The 24,488-nt window shown below is 39.2% G+C and overlaps 1 protein-coding gene across 14 annotated transcripts in view; it reads right to left on the bottom strand.

The window, feature by feature from the left end:
* TENM2 (teneurin transmembrane protein 2) overlaps positions 1 to 24,488 on the bottom strand; it is a 1,380,893-nt gene that overhangs the window by 102,849 nt on the left and 1,253,556 nt on the right. For 7 of the 14 annotated variants that reach the window (XM_001370043.4, XM_056811548.1, XM_056811549.1 and 4 more), the window contains 2 exons: positions 20,006 to 20,206; positions 17,911 to 18,123 (listed from right to left, as the gene is read on the bottom strand). In XM_001370043.4, the coding sequence (XP_001370080.1) occupies positions 17,911 to 18,123; positions 20,006 to 20,206 (414 nt within the window). The remainder of the gene's footprint in view (positions 1 to 17,910; positions 18,124 to 20,005; positions 20,207 to 24,488) is intronic. The other 7 variants (XM_056811550.1, XM_016433795.2, XM_056811555.1 and 4 more) reach the window with 2 other exon arrangements.

Below are 24,488 nucleotides of genomic sequence, written 5' to 3'. Positions count from 1 at the left end.
ATGTCAATGATAGTATCTCTCTCCCAGGGATGAGATTAGGATAAAGTGAAATGATATTTGTCAAGTGCTTTGCAAAACTCAAAGTGTGATATAAAATTTTTTTTTTTGTTGTTCAATTGTTTCAGTCCTGTCTGACGCTTTGTGACCTCATTTGGAGTTTTCTTGGCAAAGACACTGGAATGATTTGTCATTTCCTTCTCCAGCTCATTTTACAGATGAATAATATAAGGCAAACAGGGTTAAGTAACTTTCCCAGGGTCACACAACTAGTAAGCTTCTGAGTTCAGATTTGAACTCAGATTTTCCTGACTCCAGGCCAAGTTCTTATCCACTGTGCCATCTTGCTGCCTCAATATAAATATCAGCTATTACTGTTTCCCCCACTGTAGCCTTACTAGAGCAGTCTACATGCCAGTTTCATTTATGCACACTTTAAATCAGCAAATGTGTTATATTCATCTTATTGGAAATGCCACAGCATTCCAAAACATCGGATATGTCAGTAATGGCCCTTCTTGTAGCCCTTTGGGTACTTTAGAAGTTTTAGAATGTTACTCACAGGCTTCTGTAACAAGGACTCCTTCTGCTCCCCCCAATCATTCCCTTCTGCTCCAATGAATAATATGTTTGCGTATGTGTGATAAAAATACAAATTGTAATTGATCTCTGAAATGCTATTTCAGAAGCAACTGATAAGGCTCTATGAAGGAAAAGATAGAGAGAAGATTGTGGGCTGACCTTTTTGAAAGCAAAAGACTTCTAAACTGAACATCCAAATGATAAGCAAAAGCTGATTTCTTCCAAGATAGCAAAAGAACACCTCTTCTTGATATAAAACAAAACAAAACAAAACACACCAACTCTACAATATTGATTTCCATCTGCTAGGGAAAGCTAAAACAGCATGCTTAATATTAAATGGTTAGTCAATTCCTGGTTCTAACTAGAACAAGGAAGGATTTTCAAAGCTTTTCTGCTAGATCTTTAAAGTGCTTGCCACCAGAAGATGCATAGTTTCCCTTGACTCCAAAGAAAAGGCTTCCTGATTTGCTGGATCAAATGCTAAGCCAGTGGATACATCAGCCTTTGTGTTTCCATCTACAGTGTTTCTACTCATCTCCCTTGCCACAGTCATTGAAAATGGCCAGGTGTTTACCATTGGGGATTACTTTATGGTTTTGCATCTGTGCTTGGAAGAATTTTTACAGCACGCTAGCATGCGTAGGATGTGAGTAATTATAATAGGATGGCATGCTGGGAACTGTTCCCAGGAATCAGCGACACAATCTGGAGACTATTTGGAGGGGATAGCAAAGCCATCTAGAAAACACTGGCTATTTCTGCCATGATAGGTGAATTATTGACAGGTTCCAGAGGTCACTTGCTCCATGATAGTGACTAATCTTTTTTTCCTAGGGTACTTCTAACAAGCCTTAAAATTGGAGATTCCTAATTAATTTGCCAAAGAATGGAAATGGAGAGAGGGTAAAACTGAATGAATATGCTTAAGAGACAGAGGGGAAAGAAAGCTAGGGAGACCATAGGGGAAAACCAGAAAGTGGGGAACTAAATATGGATAAATGGTACCCATGAAATTATCACAGATCAATCTTTCCTTTCAAATTTGGGGGGAGAAATGTGCAGAAAGACCCTCAGTACACCCTCTCATTAATACTTCATTAAGGCTGGTGTGCATGTGAATATTTCTAGAGATCTACAATAGCTTGATTGACAAAGGGCATGTATGGCAGCCACATGGCCATAATCTTCCTTCCCAGATAAGTCTCACAGCTTGATGGAAAACAACATGACTACAACTGTGCAGAAAGAGCAAGAACTGTTATTAGGAAGTAGTGGTAAAGTTCTCTGGAAAACCAAAGGTCCTGAGCCCTGGCGCCCACTACTTCAATGTCCAGGTCTTGCAAATTGGCAAAAGCAGATGCCATGTGTTCTAGGACATGGCATTAATCCAGTGGCCAAGGCATAAAGGTACTGCATCAGGTGAGAAGGTACAATGCTGTGTCTGTTAAGAAGTCAGATAGGGGCACATACACATACATGCACACACATATAAATACACACACACGCCTACACCCACAATAGGAATTTGTGTCTTATTTCATTTTGGTTGTATTCCTTTGAAAGTTTGGTGGTTTGTGTTCAGCCAGAATGTCAGCTGCAACAGCTGGAAGGGAACTAAGGGACAAAAGGGGATGTTAAATGAAGCGAGGGTCTGCATTGCCAACCCTGCTTCAGAGTTTTAGGTTTGTGTTTGAAAATAGTAGACCAACGAATCAGAGTTGAATGAGCTGCCTCATGTTTTCTTAAAAAGTTTCCTTGTTTTAAGTAGGTGTTTAATGAAAACATCTACCTGTCTACCTCAGAAGATTATCATGAGGATAACTGAGGTAACACAAAGTCCTTTGAGCTCCTTGGAGAAAAGACACTATATAAGTGCAAAGTATCACCACTGTTCTGCTGGTAATGAGTGTGGCCAAACAGGGAGCCTCCCAGTCAGCTCTCCTAGTCACCAAAGTAGACCCAAGCATTAGGAACAAGAGGAAGCCAAACTTTCCCCATCTCAGGCCAGGCAAATGTTTTCTGATTTGGCACCAGACTTTCTTTTAGAGCTAGGAGGCAGGGTCCCTCCTTTCCTTCCTCCCTTCCTGTTCCCTTGCCCAGTAAGAGCCTGGATTCATAGTGGCCCTCAGGCACCAGCCTTGAGTCAGTTTTTCCTGCTGAGGGAGAGCCTGGCAGACTTCAGGAAGAAATGAGAAGAGAATGTGCTTTTCCAAACCCCCCACTCCCACCCCCTCCCCCTGCTGCCAGTAAAGCCTCTTTTAAAAGCTTAAGTTTTTCCTACTTAGAGATGTCCAAGCAGTAATCCATCTAAATTAGATTATAAGCATCTGAAGGTTTTCATAATAAATAAAATATAGATACAACTAAGAAAGATGAGCTTTAATTAATGAGTGTTAGTTAACGGAATGTGTTGTGTGTATATGGAGGATTAAGAAATGAGATGTGATGGGGGAGGGGAAGATCAAGTTTTAATGAGCTGCCATTTCCATTTGATTTAACTACATTTCCTCTGTTGTGGAAAATATTAACAATTATGAGGGAGTCGTTTGAGTGAATCCACACAGTTTGGTACCTGGCTGCTTATCTTTGATGTAATTAAATTGTGCTGCAAATAGATATAAAGTACTGTGTGAAGTAAGAGGCTTCAGTTCCCTCATTGATCAAAAAACGTTAGCAAGGGACATGGTTGGAAAAAGAACCAAAAAAGGGCTCTGGGTTAGAAAAAGAATAAATTCGGAAATTACAAATACTTGTAGGGGAACACTGCTCCATGGCCCGTGCCTCGGCAGAGCCCACAGTTATTGGGACATGTGTTGGATTTATTAACAGCTTGAAAAAGAGTGATTCTGGGGTGTTGGGAATGGGTCATTTTTAAGTTTCACATTTTTGGGGAGGTATATTTGAAAAGTTAATAAATACTTTTATTGCATTGGGATATTTCCTAACTCACATATTCCCCTCAATCATTACATGCTAAAATGCAATATAGCAGGGCCTTGATTTTATATATACTTTCCTACAGGCAACAGGTCACTCTCCTACTCAATAAAGTCCAGTGGCTCCCTCCTATTTCCAGGATCAATCAATCAGTCTGTGTCTACAATGTTCCAAGTACCATGCCAAGTGCTAGAGAGAAAAAGAGGCAAAAGACATTCTCTTCCCTCAAGAAGCTTATAATCTAAAGGGGAAAACAACACGTATATATATATATATATATATATATATATATATATACACATATACACATATACATATATATGTATACATGTGGATATATATTTATACAGGATAAAAAGGAAAAATTTGACAAAGGAAGCTACTAGAATTAAGAGAGGTTGGGGAAAGCTTCCGTAGAAGGTGGGATTTTAGTTGGGACTTATGAAGGAAGCCAGGGAGATCAGTCCTCTAAACATTATGGCTTTTTAAATAATAGATTTCTTCCTGCATTTCCATTGCTATACTTTTACTTTCTTCTAGGTGCTCTGTAATGGTTTACTTGCTATTCCTTGCAGATGACACTCACTCCCTCTTTGTATCAGATGGCTCTCATGACTGGAATACGCTCCCTTCCTCACATTTGTCTTAGTTTTCTTTGGTTTAAGACTCAACTCAGATCCTGTTCTGTAGGAGGCTTCTCCCACTTTGCCTGGTTGCTAGTGCCCTTCTTTACGAGATTACCCTCCTTTTATTCTGTCTATATCTTAAATGTGTTTAGTTATTTTCTGGTTTGTCTCCTCCATTAGAATATGAACCCCGTGAGGGCAGGGACTCATTTGGTTTTTCTTAGTATCCCCAGCACTTATTGATGGATACATTTTGGCCTAGGATAAATCTATCAGGTTATTTTTGCAGTGTATGGGAAATAGCCTTCCACTGATAATAATCAAAGTGGGAGGACAAAAACAAACCCCTTCTCAAAACTTCCCTTTATCTCTTTAGACCACTGACATTTTTTTCCTGATTCTCTAAACCTTCAAATCTATGGTTTGGGGTCATTGTTTATTCCAACTAGTCATTTCTTAACTATTTATTATCTGAAGCATCCGAAATTATGGAAAATATCAGTTAACACAAGGACCAAGAAGCCAGTTTTGCCCCATTCCCCTTAGAATGAACGACACCAATGATAATTCAAAATATTAATAGAATGTGCTAAGAGTACATACAACACTGAAGTATGTAATGTATAAATCACTAGCAGGTGACCTTGGGGGATGCTGGAAGCTGGGGGTGGGGTAGGTGAGAATGTATGAGTTTCCATACTATTTAATTCTGGGCACGCTGTTTTCTGTGCTAGGGCGCTAGATGATATAATAATAATTCCCGTATTAGACCCCCAGGGAGCAGGTTGGTGAGCGAATGGATACCGATCTTACTTGGCCCCATTAAATGGAAATAAAAAAGTTAAATCAGTTCATATTCAAAACACGGAGAGAAGTTGATGGCAACTTGCTTAAGGGACACAACTCCACTTTCTTTTATTCCCCTGCTTAATACAAAAAGCTGGTTCCTCTCACCTACCCATCATCTCTCTATTTTTAAGGGAATTGCAATCATCGGTGACATTTAGGCTCCTCACATTTATGCATACTGACTGTACAGAAATAGCCACACTCCCAGCCAGCCAGGGCTCTTTTTGAGAAGCAGAAACTGTCCCTTCTGACTCTGAATCACTGGAGATGGTGGAGTTTTGATTCCATAGCACGATTTGGGGGAATCAACCTCACTAGCATGTCAGAACAAAATTAATACAACTGTTACTTCTGGGCTGGTGAAAGAGTTATTTTATAATCAGCAGGGCTTATCCCCCTGGCATTGTTTCCAGACAAGATCGCTTTAACAATATATGTTGTGGCGAAAGCATATTTAAAAAAAAATTTAACAGAATTCATGCTTTTCCAGAGCCCATCAATGTCCTCAGAAAGAAGTCTGATCTGGGGCCAAGAGTTGACCAATTGCCTATCTAACTACTGCCACTGCTAATGTGGGTAGGGCTTAGCCACTTAGGATTCTGTCATTGGCCAAATCTTTCATTCTTCCCTGATGCCCATTTTATAGAACTTGAGAGCTGGGAGACAGATTTTTCCAACAGAATGTTTATTAGTCTTCTCCCTGTTCCTGGGCTTGGCTAGAACATAGCATTTTGCATGCATGGTCTATTTTGAACTGGCCACACAGGCTTGGTACTGTACCAGGATCAGCCTGATCTGTAGGAGAGAATGGTCCCAAGGATTAATGAAACAAAGATATCTTGGAGGGAACACGGCTTTCTGGCACTGGCATGGAATGGAGAGGGAATAATACTGAGGAGGAAAGGGCGGTTCTCTCATATCCCATAGCTCCATAGGTCATTTACCACAAAGGTAGCACCACTGTCCCAAGTAGGAGGTCAGAATTTTTCATTTTACTCTTGGCTGAGTTGTGTCCTGAAATGGAACCACCCTCTAAACTTAGAGGGGGATAGGAAGGAGGGAGAAAGAGAAATCTGACAAAGAGTGTTAATTGGGGATGGTCTGGGACATTGAATAGAGTTTTTGCCCAATGGACTCTTTTTCAGTTTCTTGAGTGCTTTTTCTTTTTTAATCTTTCCAAAATTTAATCTGATTTTTATTCCCTCTTTTCTTCCTTCTTCCAGTTATCCAGAAGAGCAATTTAGGCTAGAAATGACTGTCCTCACTTGGTGTCATGTGGCAGCTGAAATGTCTATCCAGTCCTGGGTGTTGATGAACCAAATCTAGTAGCATGACAATAGACCACAGAAGGAGGCCGGTAAATACTGAAAAGAAGGCCAGATCCAGAGGTATGCACTATGCAGTAACTTTAAAGACATTGTTGCTCTCTACAGCCTAAAATCCACTCTCACCACTCTTGCCCTTTAAAATCCCTTTTCTCCAAAATTCTGTTAAAGTATTGCATAAGCACCATATTCTATAGGAAGCCATCACTGGTTTTTCCCTCTCTCTTCTCCCAGCTAAAATGTCCCAGGAGTCCATTCATTTGTTTATTAAAAAAACAACCCTTACCTTCAGTTTTAGAAATCATATTAAGTATCAGTTCCAAGGAAGAAGAGTGGTAAGGACTAGGTGATGGGGTTAGGTGACTTGCCCAGGGTCACACAGCTAGGAAGTATCTGAGGCCACATTTGAATCCAGGCCCTCCTGTCTCCAGCCTGGTTCTCTATTCACTGAGTCATCCAGCTGCACCCTCATTTATTTTGTATATATTTTACATACATTTTTTGTATACATGTTGTCTCCTCAGGGGGATCGCAGGCCTTGAGGGCAGGGACATTTTTATTTTTGTCTTTGTATGTCCCATGTAAAGCACAGTGCCTGGCACATAAGAAGGGCTTAATAAATGTGAGCTGATTGACTAATTGATTGATGGGACTGGCCCTTAAGAAAAAGTAATACCGGCATGCAACCTTTATCTAAGAGGTAACGTGCCAGTCTCTGATAATTAAAAAGTAGGAATATCTATATGAATAGAACAGAACTTTCTTTGAATGATGATTATTTTTTAATGTTTTTCTTTAAACATGTACTTTATTTAAAACTGGGGATGGCTTTCTTACATATAAAAAGATTAACTAAATATATTATCTTCTGTAATTTAATCCAGTCTAATCATCCCGAGAATGCTTATGAAGAAAGCCTTAAATCTCTCCTAGCAGCTCTTTTGCATGCTATCTTACTTGACTGTATATCAAAAGCGAGGTTTGGATGACTACTGATGAAGTGGCCCTATAACAGACTGGCAAAGATCGTGCAGAGAAACTAAAGTTACCATGATATGAGGAGGCAAGTAATAAGCCCCTGACATTGACTGGCAGTTTTTCAAAATGATGGCTCTCTATTAACAGGAGGCAGTAAACTCAGAGCCTTTTAATATGTACTGTGTAATGGAATACAATAAGAGAAGAGGATTTGTGCAGGATTTAGACACATTAGGCAGAAAACATTGGTGAAAAACGCAGAATCTGTCTCTTATTGGAACATCTGGGATTCACTGTGTGGCTCCACACAATCCACAAGACAATCCTATGAGATGCAAAGAATCTCCAGATGTTAAACATAGGTCATGCTCCATAGAACCAACAGTCTGATGTGTGGGAGAAATAAAAGTAATTTTAGAGTTTATTGGGCTGACTTGGGGCAGTCAGTGATTACCCAAATTCTGTAGAACATATATGATCTTCTCCATCAACTATGCATTGAGACTTCTCTTGGATCATCCCTTGACTGTACCCAGTGGGGATATGGGCTTGTAACACATGAAGGCATAGGTAATCTTAAAGAATAGGACAAAAGGAAGTAGCTATTGCTACAAAATGGGCAGCTAGGTGGTACGGTGGAGAAAGAAGCCAGGAAAATTCACCTTCCCAAATTCAAATCTAGCCTCAGATGTTTACTAGCTGGGTGACCCTGGCCAGGTCCCCTAACCCTACTTGCCTCAGTTCCCTCATCTGTCAAATGAACTGGAGGAGGAAATAGCAAACCACTCTAATATCTTTCCTAAGAAAACCTCAAATGGGGTCATGAAGAGTTTGGATACGACTGAAAAAATGACAAAACTGACAAAGTGTGTTGAGATAGAACCTGGCAAAAGCCCCAAACTTCTACATTACTATGCCCACAATATAATTACAATCTATTAGTGTCAGAATATCCTAATAAGTGTTTCAAGCTGTGAGAGATGGAAACCTATGTTTCTGTGTTAGAACCAGGCTTATAAATATAATTAAGGAGAAAGAAGCCAGCCAAGTGTGAGGTGGTTAAATGAAGTGAAGAAGGTCTAGTTCTCGGAAAAGGGAAATTAGTAGGCTATCAGTAAGTACTGAGTTTCTGACTGTATAGGGGGATGGAAACAGTTATAGGTGGAAAAAAGTCAGGTCAGAAATGCTTCTGTGATCACTTGTTTATTTGGGGTTTTGGTTTCCTGAGGTTATTCTCTTACAAAAATGAATAATATAGAAATATGTTTTGTGTGAAAATACATGTATAACCCAATGGAATTGCTTGTCAACTCTGGGAGGGAGAAGGGAAGAAGAGAGGACAACAACATGAATCATGTAACTTTGGAAAACCCATGTGTAAATTTGTTATTGGAATAAAATAAAGGAAAAAAAAGAAATGCTTTTATGAGATTCAGTTTAAACAGCATCTACATGGTGCCTTTCCTGATTCCCTGGCTCCTAGTGCCTTTACCCTAACTCCAAATTACCCTGTATTTAGTTGGACCAAAAAACCAAGCATTTATTAAACACCTACTATGTGCCAGGCACTGTGTTAAGTGCTGGGAATAAAAAGAAAGAAAAAAGGCAGTTCTGCCCTCAGTAGGCTCCCAGTGTAATGGGAGAGGCAAGAAGAAAACAACCATGTGCAAAAAAGATATAGATAGAATAAATTGGAGATTGTTAATGGAGAGAACACACTAGCCTCTCCTCTACTGTAATTGGGTCTAAAGAAATCCAGGGAAGTCAGGAAGCAGAGGTAAGGAGGAAAAGAGTGTTCCAGGCATGTGGAATATGCTGAGTCTAGAATGACTCTTTTAATAAATAATTTATTTATTTGTTACATAAAAATTCCTGGATATCTCCCTCCCTCCCTCCTTTTCATCCTTCCCCACACTGGAGGAGGGATCATTTGACAAAAGGATGTAAAACTATGTGTTGCTTGTTTCTATTTATCTGTTCTTTCTCTAGAGGTGCCATTTCAGAAGAGAACATTATACATAGAGAAACAAAGATGGACTGTCTTGTGGGAGTTTCAGCAAACAGGGTAGAGTCACTGAGAGGCCAAAGTGTAAGGCATAAGAAGACTGAAAAGGGAGGAAGGGGATAGGTTGTGAAGGGCTTTGAATGCCAAGCAGATTTTATTTGATCTTAGAGGAAGTAATTTTTTTTTTAAAATCTTTTTTTCATGGGTACATTGTTTCTTTTTCCTTCCCCTCTCTGAAAAAGAGGGTAAAGACTATCAGTTTTGTCTACAATAGTGCTAAGTGCTAACAGAGCCTGGTATACATAGTAAATGTTTAAATCCTTGTTCACTGACTGATCGGCTTCTAATTCAAGAATGTCCTTTCAGCTTAGCCTACATTTCTAAAATCAGCCATTTAACACAATTTTAAATCCTAAAGCTAGGCAATAGTTGTTGTTATACTGTAGCAATTAAGTGGCACAGTGGCTAGAGTGCCAAGACTGAAGTCAGTTAAAATTTGGCCTCAGACACTTAATAACTTTGTCACCCTGGGCAAGTCACATAGCCTTCCTCATCTGTAAAAGGAGCTGGAGAAGAAAATGGCAAACCTCTCCAGGATCTTTGCCAAGAGAATCCCCCAAAAGAAGTCAGGAAGAGTGGAACCCAACTGAAAAAAGGCTAAACAAGGAACAAAGAAGAAAAGGGCTGTGCCCTGGTTTAAGAAAACCTGCGAAATAAAACTTTCAAACTTATATAATCTATAAATTAGGGAATGGTTGGTTATTCTGCTGCAAAATGATTCTTCATGTAATAGAAGGAGTTGCTGGGGTAACTTTTAAATAAGTGAGAACTTCCCTCTTCTACTTAAATGTTTGTTTACAGTTCATTAACTACTTGACAAAGACACTGCTGTGGCAAGAGATTCTTAAAGGTAAAGAAGCAAGATTTGCTACCCACAGAGCATATTGGAAATTATAAAGTCAGTCAGTGGGGAAATAAGATCTGATTAGCAAAAAATGATTTCAAATGCAACTTCTCAGAAACATGGCTAGTATATAAAGTGAATTATACTTCTCCTGAAAACTGTCTCGGAGGACTTAAGTAGCCTGATAATTCCAAAATTCCCACCTCATTTTAAAACTAGGATGCCGTACTGGATATATCTCTCAAGATGCTGCAACAGCTAACTTTTGGAGGCTTGGCCCTTGCAGTTATTAACAATACAGGTCTGACATGCCACTTGTTCTAATATAGGCTTGACAGCAATAGGTAAACAATAGTGCAGTGGTTAGCGACTCTGAGAGCATCAATGACCAGATGGTGTGGTCAATGATCCAAATCACTGTCCATCAGACTCCACCTCAATAAGATTTGGGGTCCTATTGTTAGCCCAATAAGGGAGTATGTTCTATTTCTTTCCAAATCCTTTCTTGGTGAGGGCTCATGTTGTGCCCAGAAATTAATAAAGAATATTATATGCTACATACAATACATTTACATAAAGGAATATATATCATATATAAAATAATAAGGAAAATAGGAAACCTTAGAGGTCATTTAGTTTATCCCTTATCATGAGAACCCCCTTTACAGATCCTGGTGATGTTGCTTGGTTGACCAGCTTAAATCCTTGAAAGGGACTCACTAAATCTGTGGTCTTTATTCTGTTCTGTTCTTGGGCCACTTTAATTGTCATGAAGTTTATTATCCTTATATTGAGCTAATTGGCTTTTTTGTAACTTATACTCATTGGTTCTCATTTTCAGTTTGGATTTGGAAATTTTGCAGACAGACTAGCTGCTGTTCGTGGTTTATAGGGACATTCCCAATAGGCAAGGAACAAGTTTTGGTTATGTTACGAATTTTTAAAAAGATTATTTGGAGGAAGGACACCTTAGCATGCTGCCAACTATTAGCCCGCACTCCTCACATTCTCTCTCCCATCTTCATATCTTTGTTCTCCACACGTGGAATGCACTGACTCCTCATCTCCACCTTTTAAAAAAATAATAAATTCTTACCTCCTGTCTTAGAATGGACAATAAGTATTGGTTATAGGGCAGAAGAGCAGAGGGTGAGGCAATTGGGGTTAAGTTACTTGCTCATGGTCACACAGCCAGGAAGTGTCTCAGGTCACATTTGAACCCAGGACTTGCTGTCTCCAACTCTGGCTCTTTACTATCCACTGAGCCAGCTCTCTGTCCCACCTCCACCTCTTAAAAGACGTACTTTCATTCAAAGCTCAGCTCAAATACCTCTAACAGGAATCCTTCCTTGGTCCCCCTAGTTCTGAATGCCCCTTTCCCAAACAATTTTGTATTTGTTTCTACCTACTAAAATGAATAAGGATGTCTCTTCTGACAGACTATAAAGCTTCATAAAGGCAGGGATTATTTAATTTTAACTTAGCATCTTAAGCATCTAGCACTATACCTGGCACATAGGAGGTCCTTAATAATTGCTCGCTTGATTAATTAAATCAAGACCATAATCTCAAAAATATCACTTTACAAGAGTCTCATTCAAAAGAATGGAATGCCTCCATAATAAAAGGGCATGAAGTTTTTTCTTTAAAATTAAAAAAAATAGCATCCCATTTATTTGATGGCTTAAAGTTTTGATTGCTGTTGTCATGACAATAGTGAAGGTATACTCCAGAAGAAGATGCATCATAATTGCTAAACTGGAGATTTTGCTTCTTTCTATGGATTTTGGTAGTAGAGACAACTCTATGAATGGTATATGTTCAATTCTCTATTTGGCAAGGTCATCAAGGCCTGAATATTCAAAGACAGCAGCGATGGTGGAAAAAAAGGCTCCCGTATTCCGAAATGAAACTGGCATGAGATGAAGAAACAGCTGTACTCAGTCTGTGGTTAGTTAATTTTTACAGTAGCTTTTTCTGAACCAGTTCCCCGAAGCCCCCAAGACTTCTCCCTCTTGGACTGTGACACTGTCTACTCCTGATTACAATCACTTAATCAGCTCATCAGATTGTCGCACGGCTGGTTTTACCTTGGGTAAAAGACTCATTTTCCTTATTAACAGCATAGGAATCTATTTTCCTCCCTAACCAATTAAAGGTGAAAAACTGAAGGGCCCCAGTGTGGTAGAGAGAAAACTGTTATGATGTGTAGCATATGAGCTGGTCACTCAGCCCTACACATTCGCAGCAATAAAATCTGTACGACCCTGACTGAAGTTGGGACTTCAGAGCTGAGGCAGGGGGTGGAAAAATTATCACATAAATTAAGAACTATTCAGCCAGTAAACAGTTTATTCAGTGCAAAAGTATCTTGTGTATCTATGTGTGTGTGCGCACGCGCATGTACACGCTTGCTAGTCTGAATCTTCAAGAATAACTGTCTGAATGAATGGTCCCACATTCTCTGGATAATTGCAATAGTCTTCACATCACATTTAGCTTCAGTGAACGCAGTCAGCCAAGGTGAAGGTTGGTTCATATCTTTTGTTTTGCTCTGCTACTCTATCTTGAAAACGGTGTTGAATGCTAAACTCTGCTACTTAATATAGCTGCTTCACTGTAATAAACTGCACAGTTGTCTTAAAGTTTAATATGGTTCATGGTGATTGTGACCTAATAAAAAAAAATTCAACCATATTCTTCCTTTTACCACCTGGTGTGTTACAGCCCTTGGTTTTGCTTTTCAGGTTAAACTAATCCCTGTAGAGGGGAGAATTATGAGCGACAATCCACCTCTGAGATTCACTGTGAAGAATAAAATTCTCTTCTGTGTAAGTTAAAAAAAAGCAATATCCTTAAGATATGTGGGGATCCCATTTGATTTGGACGCCAGAGGTATTTTGTGAGATGTGATTCTGGAAATCTTGAATGTTTTCAACTTTTTTTAAATAAAAAGAAGTAATGGAAGAAGCAGTGCTTTGGATGAATTTAGGAGTATAAATTGACCATAAGAGCCTCCACACAATTGTTACAGCAAATGTTTAATGTTACTGCACTACATGAAAACACACTCCAAATAACTAATAATAAAGGAACTAGAAATTAAAACAGTTCTGAGGTTTCACCTCCCACCTGCAATTTAGCAATGATGAAAAAGTTAAAAGATGGGAACAATCATTTTTGGAGGGTCTATAAGAAGACAGACACTCTAAGAGACTGTTGATGGAATCATGAAGTGGTCTAGACATTCTGGATTTCAATTTGGAATTATGCATGGAAAGAACTTAATTGTCTATGGCTTTTGAACCAGCAATTCCTCTAATGGGTATGAATCTCAAGAAAATCAAAGAGAGAAACAAAAGTCCAATATATATGAAAAATTTCATAGTATAATTCCTTGAGCTTCCAGACAAAAGTATTAAAAAAAAAAAACAACAACAAATTAGGTGCCCATTGATTGAGAGAATGACGAGAATAATTGAGAAATAGAGAAAAAACAATGGCATAAGAATATGATGAAATGTTAGTATGCAATAAAAATGACAAGTATGAAGAATTCAGTATGAAGAATTGTGAACTGATACAGAGCAAAATAAAGTTGGGTTAAGAGAACAAAATACACAATTACTACAACAATACAAATGAAGAGACTGAAAGGAAGAAGAACTTTGAGTAATAGAAAAAGTGATGAAGTTCCTGGAGAAACAGCCACATACCTCCTCTCTCACATTAGAAAGGTGAAAGGCTGCTGGGGTAGAATATTATATATATGTTGACAGATGAGATTTCTGCATAAAACATTTTTACTTAATTCTTTTTCTTTGTTAAAAAGACATGGGTTCAAACTAGAATTAGATGGGTGAGAAATGATGGCGATAACAGCCATAAAACAGAAGATATCAATAGAATATTTTAAGAAATGAAAATTACAGGATTTATATATTGATCAAATGTACAAATGAACTGACTCTCTTCCACCTGCCCCAATATTGTGAGACTTTTTAGGGCAGAGTTATATAATTTTGTGATCTTAAAACTTGACTTCATTACTTTTTTAGTTCCTATTTTTCATTCCTGATATGCACTTGTAAAATCAATGCAAGGCACATATGTTGCTGTCCACTGAGCAGATATCTATTTGCAATGACCTAAAGAGGGGCAAGAATCTACAAGTCTCTGAAAAAACAAAACAAAAAACAAACTTCACAAGACAAACTCAAGTACCAGACAATAACTGACCTGGCTTTCTGCCTTATTTCATATCCTCAAATGAAATTTTTATATGGTAAATGACATTTTAGTTCTATTTGTTTTCAATTTTCAAAATGCAGCATTTAGACTGTGATAGTGAAGGACCCAGGACCCATCTTCCCCTTTATAACTGTTGATGTCTCAGAGGAGGAGGTTTGGCTCTATGCCTGTAAATTGTGGCCTTTATTTAAAATGAATTTACAGGACTTCATGCTTAAGATAAAAGTCTAAACCCCTGCAAAACAGTTCCGGGGCTAAAGGTTGCAGATTAAAAAGCAATTATGCTAGTATGAACTTCACTTCTGTTCTAAAATGGTAAATCTCACCGGCCAATGTCTTATGTTTTGCTCTTTAGACAATCCATGAGGGACTAACCAGATACATACTCACAGCAGATTTTCATCTCACAAAAGGACAGAATCTAAATTCCTTAGCATTCACACTGAATATATTCACAGATTCCTGAGAAATCTTAGTTGTGAACCAAAGACCTTCTTAGGAAGGGCTCACGCCCTGTTTGTCCTGAGGTCTGACCTAGTTGGTCATTTCCTCCATCTTCCTTATGTCTCTCTAAGCATTATCAGAGATGTTGGTTCATGGAAAGCTGAAATCAAAATCTAACACTTAGCCTATAAGGAACTCTCGAATCAGCTTCTATAGAATGAATGTAGCCTTTCCCTCTAGTGACACAGAATTACAGCCTGAAAGAGACCTTGGAGCCCATCTATGTAGGCGAAGTCACACCTGAACAGGAACCTTCTCAACAACACACCTGACAAATGATCATGTAATCTTTCTGAAGATCTTTGGGGAGGGAGAGCCTACTCTATTCCAAGGCAATCCATTATGCTTCTGGACAACTCTATCTGCTAGGAAATCTTTCCTTTCATGGAGCCTAAATTTTAAAAATCTTTTCTCCCTTGCCAGTACACTCACACTACAAATGACCTTATAAGTTCCCATCTTCTCATTTTGCCCTGAAAGTGCCCTTCCCTCCCCCAGCCTCTCTTTCCTTGCTCTACTACATATCACTGTTCTTCTTTTTTCTGGCATCTGTTCTGCCTCCAAGCCAGATTTTAGTCTTCTTTCCTAAATGTAATCTTAAAGTAAGTGTGCAACATGCCAGACTGGGTTCTTTTCTAACTCTATCAAGAATCCTTCAAGACAGCTCTTTGGGGCCAGCCTGGACCCCAAATCCATATGGGTTGCTTTTCTGTGTAATATTTCCAGGAGAAGCTCCTCCCTACCCAAACATGTAATAATTTGATGCACGGCGGTATAGTAGACAATATTCTGATGGAGAAGGTCCAGATCCTCCCTTTGCCCCTACCTAGCTGTGTGAGCTTGAGCCACCTCGGGGTGTGGATAAGAATGGCACCCATTCCACAGAATTATTGTGAGAAACAAATGATTGAATGTAGATGACGAGTTCTGCAATTCTTAAAGCGCTATATAAATGAGTTATTTATTATCACAACTATTACTGAACCTGCTACTCTCTCATCCTCATCTTTTTTGATGCTGTTCAGACAGAAGCCATCTTTGACAAGGAATTTTACTGCTATTATTCTTTTACATTTAGTGTTCTGTGGACTAATATTGCAAAGGTGGCTAAAATAACTGCTTTGTATAATTGAATGTAAGTACTGGGTTATGAACTCATCTTCTGTCAGATCATTGAAAGCATTCTCAGAACAACTCGAATAGTAGATAGGATGGTGGAGATCATTATTAATATTGTTATCATCATTATTATTGTCATTATTATTATTATTAATATGATTAGGTGGAATGATTTTCCTTAGGGAGACTAGCCCATTGGATTGTGTGATTTAAAGGAAAATGAGTTTTTCCCTCTGCATTTGGCTAGGAAGGACTTTGAGGGGCAAGGTTTTGATTTAAATCATGTAGTGGGAGGAAAATGAGGCACAAAAACTTCAAAGGGAATTGCCCCTGAGGATTTGAATCTATTTTTAAGAACTGACTTTTTTTTTAAAGAATATTAAGCACTTGTTGGTATTGAGCTGTGCATAATCCCTTGAAAGGCTCATGAATCCCCAAGACTTGGCAGGGAGCTGAACATTAAAGCAATTCCAAGGGCAGCAAGATCTTAAGTGTCATTGAGAAATGGAAAGAACAATTCACTGCCAACAGACTGTCCCATTAGGGTCCCAATTGCCATAGCTATGACCCCGATTTGCATGCTGCCTCTCTGTTGGCCAATTAGATTGTGTCATTTTGGGTGAAGGTAATGCACAGAGTCCTCTTCATTCCTAGCTACTTCATCAAATGAACAGCATGGGAAACTGAGCCTCACTTTATGAGTTCCCCCTTTCCTCATTTCCCCTGAACCCTCAATGAATTTTTCTTTCAATCTCACTCTAAATAATTATGGGACCTTGAGTGAGTAGAACACCCTTTTCACAATACAGGCTTAATGTTAATACTACCACCCAAGTTAATGACCTACATGTAATTTCTCCAGTGTTTTATTCTGTAGATAGCTAAAAGATAAAGAGGAGGAAGGGTTTTATGAAAGGAACAAATTAAAAAATAGACGATAAAAATTTTCTTCAGGCTTAAGTTTTTCTGGACTCAAACTTGGCTATGGAGGTTCTCCTAATCAATAAGAGTTTTCTTCCATCTCTACAATTTTGGGATATTTATATAATTTTTAACTCTCATTAACTGCAAAGAACACAAAGGTGAAAATGAAGACCATCCAAGCAAACAAACCTGAAAAATGAGTTTTCTGTCTAAAAAAAAAAATAAAAGAAGCATCTTAAGCTAGTTACATTCCAAAGAGAGGCTGCTTGAGCCAATTTGATGGTCCTCTTAGTACTATGTCTGTGGGGACCATGTGAGAGAATAGAGGGGGGTGGCATATTAATCTGCTGTGCCAGTGGCCAGATCCCTTCCTGTGACTGATGAGACACACAAATGCCACAGCCCAAGGGCTGTTCAGGGAGCTATTTCTATAGCCCCAGGAGCCCTGTTCTCATCTAATCTGACCTAAAGTGCATTAGTGGGTGGATAGTGATGCACGGTATCAGGCAAGCAGTAAGCCATCCATCCAGGAATTTTATCTTTTTTTTTTTCAGCTACAACAACAAAAAAGGTGTCACCTGAATACCAATGTGCCTTGATGAGAATGGAACCCCTCAGCTTGGACCATTTCCCATGCATGTACATTTTTATCTTCCTGTGCATAGGACCACTGATCAGCTCTCTTATTTAGGTCCATTTCCTGTCAATACTATACAACCTGGATTTTAGTGAAGAAAGGGAAGTTGTTTGAAACTGGGGACACTGTGACATCCCACCCTCCCCCTTTGGAGATTTGGAGAGGCAGCACAGATGTTTGGGAGCACTTGTGTCCCTGAAGGAACAGCCCATTGCAGTGCACAACAGTCACTATATTTCTACAATTTATGAAAATAAAGCAATATGTGCCTGTTTCGGTGCCTGCCGTTTGCCTACCAATGGTGCAGTGTTCCCCATTCCAGCCCTCTCGGCATTCACATTTCCCATCTTTACAGGTCCCATGCTCAGTGCAGCGAGGGTGGCACACGCGCTGGTCACAAGCCACCCCTGTCCATCCCTCTTCACAGCGACACGTTCCCCCGATGCAGACGCCGTGAGTGCCACAGTCTACTGAGCACACTTCTGGAAGAAAAACAATGATTACAGCTCAACACTATGGCTGGGGAAACCCTCTACTGGTGGCTGTATCAAAAAAGTGGTCAGGGCCACAAGAGCAGCTACCAATGAATAGCTGGAAACTAAGGAGTCTTCTGAAGCTTGTCTCCCTGATCAACGGGCTTCTCTCTCTCTTTCATTCTTTTTCTTTTTCTATTTGTCTTCCTTCCTTCCTGTCTTCCTTCCTTCCTTTCTTCCTTCCTTCCTTCCTGTCTTCCTTCCTTCCTGTCTTCCTTCCTTCCTTCCTTCCTGTCTTCCTTCCTTCCTTCCTTCCTTCCTTCCTTCCTTCCTTCCTTCCTTCCTTCCTTCCTTCCTTCCTTCCTTGCTTCCTTCCTTCCTTCCTTCCTTCCTTCCTTCCTTCCTTCCTTCCTTCCTTCTTTCCTTCCTTCCTTCCTTCCTTGCTTCCTTCCTTGCTTCCTTCCTTCCTTGCTTGCTTCCTTCCTTCCTTCCTTCCTTCCTTCCTTCCTTCCTTCCTTCCTTCCTTCCTTGCTTCCTTCCTTCCTTCCTTCCATAGCTGCTGCCAGCTGAAATGGCTGAGATGGCCAACTACTCCCCACTGGTCAGAGGCAGAAGCTACTTAATGCTGGTGTGGAGGCACCCAGTAGAGAGGGCACAGTGTGGCTTCCCTTTATTGCTGGAAACTGGGACTATCCCACTCGAGTTCTTGGACTTGGCCAATCTGACCACAGATTGCACAGGTAGATCTGTAACACCAATATCGCGTCTCCACGGTTATTCCAAGAATGCCAACCACCCTACTCTGCACCATCAGTGGTATTAACAATCATACACTTCATTTACATAGCATCTTTCTCAGAGGAGCTCAAAGGCTTTTGTGGTTGAAAAGGAGACAGACAGACAGATATTCACTCCGTACCTTTCCAGACCTCTCACTCTAGGACAAGCACTTTCCAAACATTCATCCTTACAGCAGCCCAGTGAGGGAGGCAGGGATCATGACTCCTATGGAGGGAAACCCTAGACCAGAAAAGTTAAGTGACTGGCTTGAAGTCAGAGAGTCAGTGGCAGAATGGGAACCAGGACCCAGGCCACCTGCCTCCCAGTCCAATGCTTTCTCCACTAGACTCGAAAAGCTTCAGAGCTGAAACTCAAGTGAAGTGGGATTGAGAAGACACCCAGAGACAGCACATTTTAAATTGGCTTTTTTTTTTCCCCTCTTGGAATGAAATATTCATTTCTTTCCAGTTCTAGGCAAAGCTTCACAAACATTCCTATCATGATTGCCATGGCAATCTGACAGCTATCTCACCACCCAGATACAGGGGGCGGAATGATGCTCACTTGCCTGGATAGTCACTGTCAGTGTGAACAGAACCATTCTTGGAATGGTTGGAACTGGCTTGAACTGTTGAACTATAAACATACTCTTAATTTTAGGAAAATAAAGTGTATTGTGCAACTTCATTATTTTCCTGTCACTGGAGTATTGCAGAGCTTTATAACGTGTACACACGGCACCCTCAGGGAGCCTCTTTCTGTTTTATAGGACTCTGTTCAGTTTGTCTAGGGCTCAATTGCTCTACTTTCTTTCCTAGTCCCTTTAGGGAGTGTACATAAGAAACCCTATAATGCAAATGGCAGTACACTTCAGGGCACCATACCAATTTGCAGCAATGGAACGAACAAGGCACAAGAACATAGAGAATTCCTGTGGAAATCACAAAACCTGTTCCCCAAGCCATGGCAGCAAGGACATCACCATGTACTTTGTAAAAGTTCCCTTTATTTCCAAGCTGAAGGCAAGTTTAGTTTATCATTCACCTGGACTTATGGAAGAAAGACAAGTTAGGGATACTGGGGGTAAAATAAGAGAAACCTCTTGGCTTACCAACAGAACAGTCGGGACCCATCCAGTTGGGATCACAGCTGCAGAGTCCGGTGTCACTGAGGTATGTGCCATGCCCACTGCATTGATCTGGGCACTGGGCCCTTGGAAGCTCACAGTTTATACCTCCCCAGCCAGGGCCACAGAGGCATGCTCCATTCACACAGACCCCATGGGTGGAGCAGGTTGGATCTAAGCAATCAACTAAAAAAAATACAAAGAAGAAAAATGCATTATATATCCATGTGCTGTATTGCAATGCACCCGTCTCATAGGAAATGGACCAAGGTTCCTCAAAGTCTCATACAGCTGCAAGAAAGTCTGGTAGACCAGGAAATACTTACGTGGTATCTTGGAACCCTTGTGAGGAGCAAAGTGCATTCGGTCTGCCAAGATAAAAAAAAAATCTCAACCAAAGAGATGATGAGAGAGAAAAAAAGGTGATTTCTCTACTGGAAAAGTCAGGAATGATGTTATGCAAAAGCTTATCAGGAAATCTTTAGGACTTGGTGATTATAAACATGACATACCCAAATAAGCTACATTCGAGCCCTCCAGGGAACACAAATAATATTGGCAGTGCCTGTATTGACTGGATCAACCAAAACACAGTTAGCTCTCGATAATCTTTACTAATGGAAAGGAACATTGGAGCAGATAGTTCTAAAGTCATTAGTATTTGCCTCCAGAATACAAAATACAATTTTAAAAACTCCTACACATATAACTTTCACCTTCCTAATTTTCTTAGACTGATAATAAAATTAGTTTCATTCTCTGAACATACTTTGATAGTAGCTACTAAATGTGATGAGTGGCAATGAAGGAGTCAGGCTCAGGAGAAACATTTTGGGGGCAATAATCTCAAGTAGATAATCCACAGGCAGATAACCTAGTCAATTATTTGCATACATTTTTGTTGGCCAAAATATTTCCTTCCAAGGAATCAATCAGGTCAGAGTATTTTATAGGATTTAGAGCTTACAGATATGTTAAAGACAACTTTTCTTCTATAAAATGACCAATCTGGAAAAATGTTTTACATGATTGCACTTATCAAATCCATATCAGATTGCTTACTGTCTCAGAGTGGGGGGGCATAAGAAGTTAGAGTGAGAGGGTTGGAAGGAGGGAGGGAATTTGGAACTTAAAACTTTTTAAAAGGAATGTTAAAAACTGTTTTTACATGTCATTGGGGAAAATATTATTAAATCCTTAAAAATAACCTCAGAGAAAGAAGCTGAGGTTTGGAGATGCTCACACATTTGCCCAAGATCCCAAAGACAGTAAAAGCAGTAGTGCATAGATTCACATCCCTGTTCTCTGCTTACCAACCCAGGACTCCTTCCCCCTTTATCATGCAAATTCAATAATCACAGTGACTTAAAATATAGGACCAATTCTTTGGTTTTTCAAATAACCAAATGGGAAATACAGTTTAGTCACCATTCTAGCAAAACCAGGGACCTAGTCCTAGACAAGTAAATGGAGGGCAAGAATTAACTTGGAATTTCTTGACTCATAAAGGATGATTTTTGTATAGGAGTGTGATCTCAAAGCTTGGGTGTCCAATATACTTTTCTGGAAAATATTCTTTTTTTTTTTGAGCGAAAATAGCCTCATTCTATACTACGATTCCATACTACTATACAAGATGTAATACACTGGAGAAGAGAACTATAAAAGCTACAAAGTTTGAATATAGAATAACACTCTAGAGATCTTAGATTTTACTTTGTGGACCAAAGGGATATGCAGTTTCCACAATTACTCAAATTCCCCAGCTCATGAAACATTTGGCACTAGGGAACTCCTGACCCGAAGAATTTAGACTAACTAGAAATCGCTCTTTTGTGGGGCTTAGAGATTGAGCCCACAAAGGACTGACTCTGTCCTCTGTGTCTGAAAGAAGCTCTTTCTAGGTTATCATGTTTCTTAGGGACTTAAAGGAGCTTCTAAGCCCCCGACTCTTCAATTTCTTCTTGTTACAGGCATTCCTCCTAGCATACCCAAAAGGTGTAACATGTGAAAAATCAGGTTCTGAGTCTAGAACCTAAGGAGTAATGTAGGAATTGTTGGCATCATCTATATTTCACTATAATCTAGGAATTAATTCTTGAAGGTCTGTTTTCTTATGTGAATTAGTTCTCAGTAGACAGATGAGTACAATGATTATACTCCTTGATTTGGTTAGAAACCCTTTGATATTTGCTTAATTGTTTGGGAAATATCATTGTAATTACTATTGGTGAAGTGAATCCTTCCCCAGACCTGAAGACTAAGTTTCATTTAACAGGTTTTCAGGCTTAACATCCTCAAATTCAAATTGGAGGTCAACTGATTTTGAGGAGAAAATTGGCTCAGGTGCATTTCAGTATTTTTTCATTTGGGGGATTTATACTGGGAATATGAGATGTTTCTTATGTCTGCCACCCAAATGCGGTAGACATTTAGTAAGCTTTTGATAAACGCCTGCTGAATGATTAGATTGATTTAAAACTATTCAAATTTAAAACTAATTTTAAGAATCTCAATATGGAAAGATTTCTTTGAAAAATCAAAGAATGGATAAAATTCAGGAGTTGTAAGCTATCAGCTACTTTATCCAGTCTTAATATATGTTGCTCTATGGGAAAAAATATTGGATCTGGAGAGTGGAAGACTTGAATTTGACTCTTGCTTCATGCATTTATTGGTTCTATGACCCTAGGAAAATCATTTACCTTCTCTCAAACTCAGTTTCCTCATCTATAAAATGGGAGAATAATAGCACATATACCACAAGGCTGTTGTGAGCATCAAATAAAATAAAAAAATGTCTCTATATATGCTTTTTAAAATCTTTGAGCACTATATAAATACTGTTATTATTATACATGATTAGGTTCATATTCTTCTAATAAAGAGAATCTTAAGGCACTATGTCTTTTCCTTATCCTGTCTTAATTTCACTAAATCAAATAAATGCCCCTGAAAATGTGCTATCAGGCACATGTATTAAACTTTTGCCTTGGTCTATTATCAGACATTAGAAATCCTTGGATTGGGGCAGCTGGGTGGCACAATAAATAACTTGGAGTCAAATCTGACCTCAGATACTTCCTAGCTTTATGACCCTGGGCAAGTCACTTAACCCCAACTGTCTAGCCCTTGCCCTTCTGTCTTAGAGGTTTTTTACTAAGACTTAAAAAAAAATCCTTGAATTATAGCTTTAGAGCTGGGAGAGACCTCAGAGGCCATCATATTAAACCTTCTCATTTTGCAGAAGAGAAACACGAGGCCCAAAGAAATAAAGAGACTTGCCCAGGGTCACATAGCTAGTAAGTGTCTGATATGGAATTTGAATCCAGCTTTATCCAGCACACTAAGCTCTGATGAAGTGCTGACATCCAGAAACTCCCAGGAATATATCATGATTTTTTTAAGGGAAGCAATAATAAAAGTAATATACAAAAATGAAAAAGCATTTCTCTTCCAGATAAATTAACTATCTCTACCCAGTTCAGAATTATGGTAGCCAGGCAGGAGAAAATCTAGAGAGATTTATTACCCCAGAACGAGAATGTCATCGAAAGAACCACTTATTCTATTGAGAAATATGAGGCATCCGTTCCTGGTCGTTGTTACAGGTAAATACGCCCTTAGTGGTTTTTAATTATAGGAGGTAACTGGAAAACAAAATTCAGATTTGAGAAAGAACACTTTCAGGGATTTTTATTCCAAATTTTTAGTTTGGTTCCAGCTTCCTGTAATGCTATTGAACCTTTCGCAGGAGGTGCAACCATGGTATTTTACAAAGCTTTATAAATGGAAACATTGCTGTGCTTAAAAAGGGGACAATGGCCTTTACCCGCTAAGTACTGTGTGCCTAGGAACGCCAACCCCCTGGCAGCTGAAATCATTAGAACTCATTTAGTTTTGGGTCCTCTGTAGATTTGACAAAAAAGGGTAGTGAATGCATTTTATATCCCTAAGGATGAAAAAGGAGGTCAAGGAGTTTCACAAACAATATGTACTAGAAACCCCTGAAGAACCATGAATTACACTTATGAAGTTAAATGTCATTGAAAAATGACTCAACCATGAAACTGACATGAGAAACATGGCTGACTTAAACTAATTTGTCAATCCCTCTTGCATCACTTTTCCACTCCCCCAAACATCGTTGAGTGAAACCTGACAAATACGTCGTTTAGTTTTCATGTGCAAATTCGTTAATAGAGCAACAATGTTTATGCAGCAAAAATTGTGGATCACAATTATCGATTTTCATGCCATTGCCATTTCAGGTAAATTGTTTGAACGATATGACTATGATGAATATCAGATATAAAAAGCTAACTGGAAGAAAAAAAATGCTGACCCAGACTTTCTAATTCCATTTCCTATTTTGAAAACAGCATATGAATCACTCTAGCCCATTCTTTTGGGGCAGCACAAATCAATAGAGGAGATTTCATCCTTTAATAAAGCTCCATGTGGTTTC

The sequence above is a fragment of the Monodelphis domestica genome, chromosome 1, assembly GCF_027887165.1.
Source record: "Monodelphis domestica isolate mMonDom1 chromosome 1, mMonDom1.pri, whole genome shotgun sequence".
Taxonomy (NCBI): Eukaryota; Metazoa; Chordata; class Mammalia; order Didelphimorphia; family Didelphidae; genus Monodelphis; species Monodelphis domestica.
This window is presented reverse-complemented; position numbering and strand designations above follow the sequence as displayed.